At 39.8% G+C, this 7908-nt stretch overlaps 1 protein-coding gene across 1 annotated transcript; it reads left to right on the forward strand.

Moving 5' to 3' along the window:
- Window positions 1–1634: 1634 nt before the first annotated feature.
- Window positions 1635–3639, forward strand: pou4f2 (POU class 4 homeobox 2; the record flags this gene model as incomplete). Its single annotated transcript, XM_083540369.1, has 2 exons — window positions 1635–2165; window positions 2569–3639. The coding sequence occupies exons 1-2, from the start codon at window positions 1878–1880 to the stop codon at window positions 3637–3639; spliced, it is 1359 nt and encodes a 452-aa protein (XP_083396495.1). The 5' UTR covers window positions 1635–1877.
- Window positions 3640–7908: the final 4269 nt, after the last annotated feature.

Genomic DNA, 7908 nt, shown 5'->3' on the forward strand with positions numbered 1-7908 from the left:
CGTTTATCCTCCGTTTTCATGCAGTTCACGAAACGATCATGACATGACATGAAGACAGAATGCGACCAGAAAACATCATCCAACCCTGTAAAAGTTTGTTCTCTCTCTTATTTCTTTTTTTTACCAAACTCAACCCGACCTGAAGCTCAATGCTCATTCTTTTAATTTTATTACATCTCTCCCTCTTCATTTACAAATAATAAATAATTTTTAACAGCTATATCATCCTCAATCGTCGCCTAGTATCACTTAGCCCGTCCAATAGACCCTGTGAGATTAAACAAATCAGACAAGCCTGGCTAATTAAAACATGATTAAAGGTTTTTAATTATATCATTGATGAAGTGGTCTAATTAGCACACAGATATGATAATAGCCCGCTGCGAAAATTGTGGCGGGTCGGCGATTAAATCCTGAAGTGTAGTTTAATATAATTAACTTTTTCGAAGATTAATATTAATAATAATAATAATAATAATAATAATAATAATAATAATAATAATAATAATAATAATAATAATAATAATACAGATTTTGCGACATCGTCTGCGTAATTATTAGTCCCGTAATCTAACATCTGCTGAAAAGATCAAAAGATGAAAAGAATTACAAAATGTTTAACGCCGGAGACAGAGAGAGAGAGAGAGAGAGAGAGAGAGAGAGAGAGAGAGAGAGAGAGAGAGAGAGAGAGAGAGAGATGGAAAGATTTTTGAAATAAATAAATATATTTTTTTTCTTTTCTTTTTTTTTTTCTTTTAATGCAGTACAGCTGTGTGTAATATTTCTATTTTTTTCTTTCCTCAACACAAAACGGGGAAAAGGACAACAACAAAGGTGCTGCCCATGCGCAGAGTCCCCAGAATAATAACGCGTGATAGGATATTCGAGCAGGTAGAAAGAGAGAGAGAGAGAGAGAGAGAGAGAGAGAGAGAGAGAGAGAGAGAGAGAGAGAGAGAGAGAGATGGTAATAAAGGGGGGTGGATTGAAAAAGAGTGTGATGAAGAGAGAGAGAGATTTGTAGAGAGAGAGATGTGGAAAAAGTGCAAGAGAGAGGGAGAGAAAGAGAGAGAGAGAGAGAGAGAGAAAGAGAGAGAGAGAGAGAGAGAGAGAGAGAGAGAGAGAGAGAGAGAGAGAAAGAGAGAGAGAGAGAGAGAGAGAGAGAGAGATCCTGCCCTCCTCCTCCTTAGTGCAGAGGCAGCTCGGGTCCCTGCAGCATTACCGGAGCTCTGAGTGTCTCATCATCAAATCCACCACCGAAATCGTCGCGTACAGTCGGATAAGAGTCACGTTATTTCTACACAGCGGGATTTGGAGATTTTTTTACCCCAACAAGAGGACAAAGAGTCAACTTTTTTTCCCTTTTAACCTTTTTTTCTCTTAAAAAAATCGTTTGCGAGAGACCAGGAGAAACTTACCAGACACCATTTCCACAATCGTTACCAAAAAAAATGATGTATATCTAAAAATATTGGCTTCAAATCCAGATCTTTCCTCTAAAATTACCTAAAAAATTAACAAAAAAACATCCCATTCCATTCGAGTGTTTTTTTGTTTTCGTTTCTGTTTTGTAATTCGTATTTTCGAGGCGCTTATCTATCAGGTGCAGTGTTTCAATTCTCGTCCGTTCTCGACCAAGTGGATGTTTTTTTCCTCCGGATCAGTCAGGCCATCATAGATGTGCCATCTAGAGACTTTGCGCATCATCATCCTCATCATTCTCATCCTCCTCCTCTTCCTCTGCTCCTCGATGAGACTTGACTCTTCCGAACTCTATAAATCGAAGAAGGAGGAGTCTTAACTTCTTTTTTTTTTTTTTTTTTTAAAGGGTGGGAACTTTTTTCTTTTCTTTTTTTTTTTTTTGCTGCTCGCGAGTTGTGATGATGATGATGATGATGTCGGTGAACAGCAGTAGCAAGCAGTCGTTTGTTATGCCTCACACCTCTTTACCCGAGCCCAAGTACTCTTCCTTGCATTCCTCTTCTACTCCGACTTCGTCCAATTCAGCCTCGTCCACCTCGTCCTCCACTTTGACTTCGGACTCGCATTCGTCGTCCTGCTCGTCCTCACGACACAGCAGCAGCATCAGCACCAGCATCATCAGTACCAGCATCAGCAGCAGCGTCAGCTCAGAGGCAATGCGCCGTGCGGGTCTCCCGACCCCACCGGTATGTAACTTCACTTCATAATCACAGCTTTAAACAATAAAATAAAAATGCACACTTTTTTTTTTTCCCAGCACGATTTTTTTCCCCTCTACTTTATTATTCATGTCTTTTTTTTTATTTTTTTTTATTTGTTTTGTTTTTGCATGTCTTCTCCAATCATTCCAGCACCTCCATCCCTCCTCCTCCTCCTCCCTTCTTAACTTTCATGCATTCAGTCCTGCTTTTTTTGTATTAATTTTTATGACCTGGGATGCTGCATATATGTCTTGTAGGATTTTCTTCTTTTAACATGCTGGAAATGTTGTTAAAAATCTCAGTGGTGTGGGAATCCGCCCCTCCCCTCCATCTTCACTGACATTTATATGTACGCTCTCCATTTTTTTTCTCCTCTTCGCACTCATAGAGCAACATATTCGGCGGCTTGGATGAGAGTCTGCTGGCTCGCGCCGAAGCTCTGGCGGCGGTGGACATCGTCTCGCAGACCAAAAGTCACCACCAGCACCAGCAGCAGCACCACCACCCTCACCATCCTCCGCATCCACACCAGTCTCACCCTCCGCCTCACCACAGCCCGTTTAAGCCGGACGCGACCTACCACGCCATGAACGCGTTGCCGTGCACGTCCTCGACCTCCTCGTCGTCGTCCTCGTCCGTTCCAATCTCTCACTCGTCTGCGCTGGGTGGCGGCGGCAACGGAGGCCACCACCACCATCATCACCACCATCACCACCACCACCCTCAGTCTCACCAAGCGCTCGAAGGGGAGCTTCTCGAGCACCTCAGCCCGGGCCTTGCGCTTGCAGGGGCAGCCATGGACGGATCGGTGGTGTCCACGCCGGCGGGACACATGGCCGGCGTGAACCACCCCATGCACCAGGCAGCCATCAACATGGCGGCGGCGGCGGCGGCGCACGCCCACGCCCACGCGCACGCCCACGCCCACGCTCACGCCCACGCGCTCCCCTCGGCGCACCACCTGGGCTGCCCGAGCGACGTGGACGCCGATCCGCGGGACCTCGAGGCGTTCGCCGAGCGCTTCAAGCAGCGGCGCATCAAGCTCGGCGTGACGCAGGCTGACGTGGGCGCGGCGCTCGCCAACCTCAAGATACCCGGCGTGGGCTCGCTCAGCCAGAGCACGATCTGCCGCTTCGAGTCGCTCACGCTCTCGCACAACAACATGATCGCTCTCAAACCCATTCTCCAGGCGTGGCTCGACGAGGCCGAGAAGTCGCACCGCGAGAAGCTCAACAAGCCCGAGCTCTTCAACGGCGCAGAGAAAAAGCGCAAGCGCACGTCCATCGCGGCGCCAGAAAAGCGCTCCCTCGAGGCCTACTTCGCCATCCAACCGCGACCCTCCTCCGAAAAAATCGCCGCCATCGCTGAAAAGCTGGACCTCAAAAAGAACGTTGTGCGCGTCTGGTTCTGCAACCAGAGGCAGAAACAAAAACGCATGAAATACTCGGCGTGCGTGTAAAAAAAAAAAAAAAAAAAAAAAAAAAAAGAAGTATAATAATAAAAGTTTCACTCTTTTAAAAAAGACTTCACGAACTGTTTGTATAACATTTCTTATCCTCACATCTTTTTCCCCCCTCCTGAATCATCCATACCTCGTGCACTGAAGCAGACTGTCACTCTGACTGCAAACACCAAAATCACTGTCACGTCAAAAGAGGATGTGGAGACATTTATAAAGGACCGGACCAAGTAAGACCTTGTTTTTCCCCTTTTGATATTTAACTTGGTCATGCTGGTTTCAGATGAGTGTGACGTTCAGATGAGTGTTTCCCCTCTCTCTAAAACCACAATTAAATGTTTTTTTGTTTTTTTTGTATTAATTTTTTTTTGGGGTGGGGGGGGGGGGTGAATTTTCCTCTTAGAAGAGCTGAGGATGGACGGCGAATATGATCATAGAGGAGAAAGTTGCACCAAAAAGAGAACAAATATGACTTTTTTTATATTAAGTATATGACTGATAATACCAGACTGGAGATGAGGGTGAAACTGAAGAGGTTGAAATCGTTAGGAGTGTTGCATTATTTATTTATTTATTTATTTATTTATTTATTTATTTATTTATTTATTTATTTATTTATTTATTTATTTATTTTTGTGGAGGCACTTGTCAAAATGCCATTAAAACCAAGCAGCTTCTTCTTCTTTTTTCTTCTTCATCTCCTCTTTTTCTTCCTCTTCTTCTTCTTCCTCTTCTTCTTCTTCCTCTTCTTCTTCTTCTTCTTATTATTATTATATGGTGATAAACATGCAATACAATATCAAGTGGAGAGTCAATTTCACTGTCTTTATTTACATATTTTTTCCACCTCTTCCATTTCCAGACTCATCACAGTCCTAATCAAAGAATAAAAATAGTTTTGTATTTCTCGCTAAATATTTAGTGAAAAGGAAAAGGGGAAAAAAAATGAATTTTTAGGCTGAATAAATGTAGCTAAGGCTATGGATACTGGAGGATTGAAAGAAAAAAAGGTTCAACTGTGTGCCAACCATGTGGATTTGTTTGAAGCAAATCTCAGCTGCAATACGCCTGCGCTCTAGTTTCTTATGAACTATTTATCATGTGAGGTAATGTTTACTTCATTACATATTTATTGGGATTCCCTCCTTCGTCGCTTTTTTTTTCTTTTTTGAGAAAATCATATTCCGAGTAAAAAAAATAAATCGTCGGAAAGGAGGGCGGAGGGGCTTAAAATAAGCCACTTTATTTCCTATAATCTTTTTTTTTTAATTATTTTTTTTTTTTGCTTTTCCCTGACAACGGCACAATTGAGAGAGCTATCATTTTTTTCCCTATTTGAATAAACCGTTATGCTGTATGTCCTTTGGTAATTTATTTGTACAAAATGGACGTGTATCATGATGAATTCATGGCTTGTTCATTTACATTCACCGTCTTTGGTTAAAAAAAAAAAAAAGGAAAAAGGAAAAAAAAAGATCCGTTTCATGGAAAGTATACGTGTATAATGTAAATATAAAAAAAACATCTTTGGTTCAAACACAAGATATTATCCGTATTTGCTGTATTGCTGTTTTTAGCTGCGGTCAATCTTCTCTCTGTAATGTCTGTTGCTTTAGGTTTACTTGTCCAATTTTATTTATTGATTTATTTATTTATTTTCTAAAAAAAAAAAGAAAAATGATTTTAGTATTACCATGTATATTTTAAGTTATCGTTTAATAACTGAATTTACCTGTGTTTCATTAAAGAAGAAGCATTTTAAGATTTTATTTTAGATCTCAGTGGCTTCCTTTATCATATATATATATATATATATATATATATATATATATATATATATATATATATATATATATATATATATATATATATATATATATATATATATATATATATATATATATACCTTCTATGCCTTCTGTATCCACATATTTATACAGGAATTAGTTTGTGTGCGTGGAGTGTGGTGGGTGGGGGGGACGAATGTATCTCACGTGGGTATTGTACACGGTAATTTAAAAGCTATAACGTGCATTTGATGCGTATATTTCTTTTTTCCCTTCAGAACGACTTTGCTTAAGGCCAACTTGCTGCTTTTAGCTGAGAGTGAACGCTGATATTCTATTAGAGTCTAATGATGGAGTCTATAGAGATCTGAGAGGAGGTCCCTAGAGCATGAGCGCTGCCAGATGTCAGCCCGCCAGAAAAAAGAAAGAAAGAAAGAAAAAAAAAAATAACACCGGGTCTCCATTATAATCCACAGTCTGTGCTTTTCTCAGTCTTCCACCGCCGACCGACACACGGGCGCCCTTTGAAGCCTAGGACGAGTTTTTAATGAAAAAAAAAAAAAGAATGAAAGAAAGAAATATGACTGGAGTGTCATCACTGTCTTGGGATTGAATTCAGGACCGTGGACAGCGACAGGAATTCGTTATACTCAAAATACTCTTTTACCATCACACACCAACAAGTACAAACTAAACCTGTGATTAGTAGAGTTTTACATTTTTATACTGGGATTAGTTTAACCCTAATACACAAATTAATTGGAAACGAGTAAAGGATATAGCCTTGAGAAATTTTACTTATTATTATTATTATTATTATTATTATTATTATTATTATTATTATTATTATTATTATTATTAATGCATAGCGTTTAAATATAAATACTTCTAAATGTAATAATAATTATTATTTTTATAATTATAATAATAGCACCTTCTAGTTAAAAATCTGGTAGGTCCATTTTTCTCACAAACATTTTCCTTCTGGGAAAACTGCTGTTTAATAAATTTCTGTAACATATAAACAAAGACAGTAACCAGATCATATGTTTTCCATGATCGGGTTGGGAAATGTTTTGTGATTCCATGCTTTTGAATCATTGCAGATTTTCTTTCATGAACACGAACAAGAGGAATTTCGATTTTTTTTTTTGGTTTGACTTCTATATTTCCAATGAACCGAGAAATAGAAATGTAAATAATTTTTAGAAATGCACATTTAAAAATAAAGGTCTAGGTGAAGGTCCCCATCCCCCCCCCCCCCCCCCCCCACACACACACACACACACATTTTGATTTCGTCCCCATAATAAAAAAAAAGCAAGAAAGTCATTGAGATAGAACTTGCTTTGGATTTTTGTTACAAATCATCGCAGTGTGATTTTGAGCTGCTCATTGAGGTCTCATTGAGGTCTCATTGAGGTCTCGTAATAGAACTCTAGAGGAGAATTGGATTGAATCAGACTGAGGACGGAGAGTCTCGGAAAGCCGTGAAAGCCCTTCTCATCCATTCTAATCAGCTTCCGGCGTGGAAAATCAGCTCCTGTAAACTTGACGATCGCTTCACTGGCTAATAAGAACGAATTATTAAATTACACGTCGGATTATGAAGAGCGGATAATTATACTAGCATTGAGTGAGCGTGTAATCAAGTGAGAGGGGGTTAATTACTGGCACACGCACACGCGCAAACGCACGCACACGCACACGCACGCCCCTTGTGACCAGTATGCCTTATTTCGACCCAGGTGTTATAACACACCTGTGAACGTGCACGTGCACGCGCCCGTAAACCCACGCACTTCAACAAAACAAACAGCAATAATACTGAAATGAAAAAACAATTGACAAAAAAAAAAAAAGAAAACATCCGGTGCCCCGCCCCCATTCCACCCACGCCCCCTTTTGTTATAATTATAGCTATCGTATGTTTTTATATTTTTCTCTCCCGCCTCCATTTTTCTTTCACATGAAGCCTGATGATGAATATTTGATGAAGCCGGGGACTGGCGGTGCTCCGCCCTGGGGACCTGCAACTCGAATATTTTAACTGTACATTTAAAGGCCAAACGCACGTGGCGAGCTCGTGCTGCCGGAAGTGTGTCTGGTCTTCCTCTTTTTTCTTCTTTATCAGCTTATTCTTTTTCTAGTTCTTCTTTCTAACGTATATGCATAGACGGCAAAACTTTAAACCGCATCTATCTATCTATCTATCTATCTATCTATCTATCTATCTATCTATCTATCTATCTATCTATCTATCTATCTATCTATCTATCCATCTATCCATCTATCTATCTATCTATCTATCTATCTATCTATCTATCTATCTATCTATCTATCTATCTATCTATCTATCCAATCTATTAAATTGGATAATCTTTTAAATGCCAAGCAGGCTAATTAATGCCCGTCTCATACCCACTGTTGTATACGATACAAAAATTATAGTTATGTTTTATTTTTTTTAATGATTGTATTA

The sequence above is a fragment of the Silurus aristotelis genome (genome assembly GCF_946808225.1).
Source record: "Silurus aristotelis genome assembly, chromosome: 4".
In the NCBI taxonomy this organism is placed as follows: Eukaryota; Metazoa; Chordata; class Actinopteri; order Siluriformes; family Siluridae; genus Silurus; species Silurus aristotelis.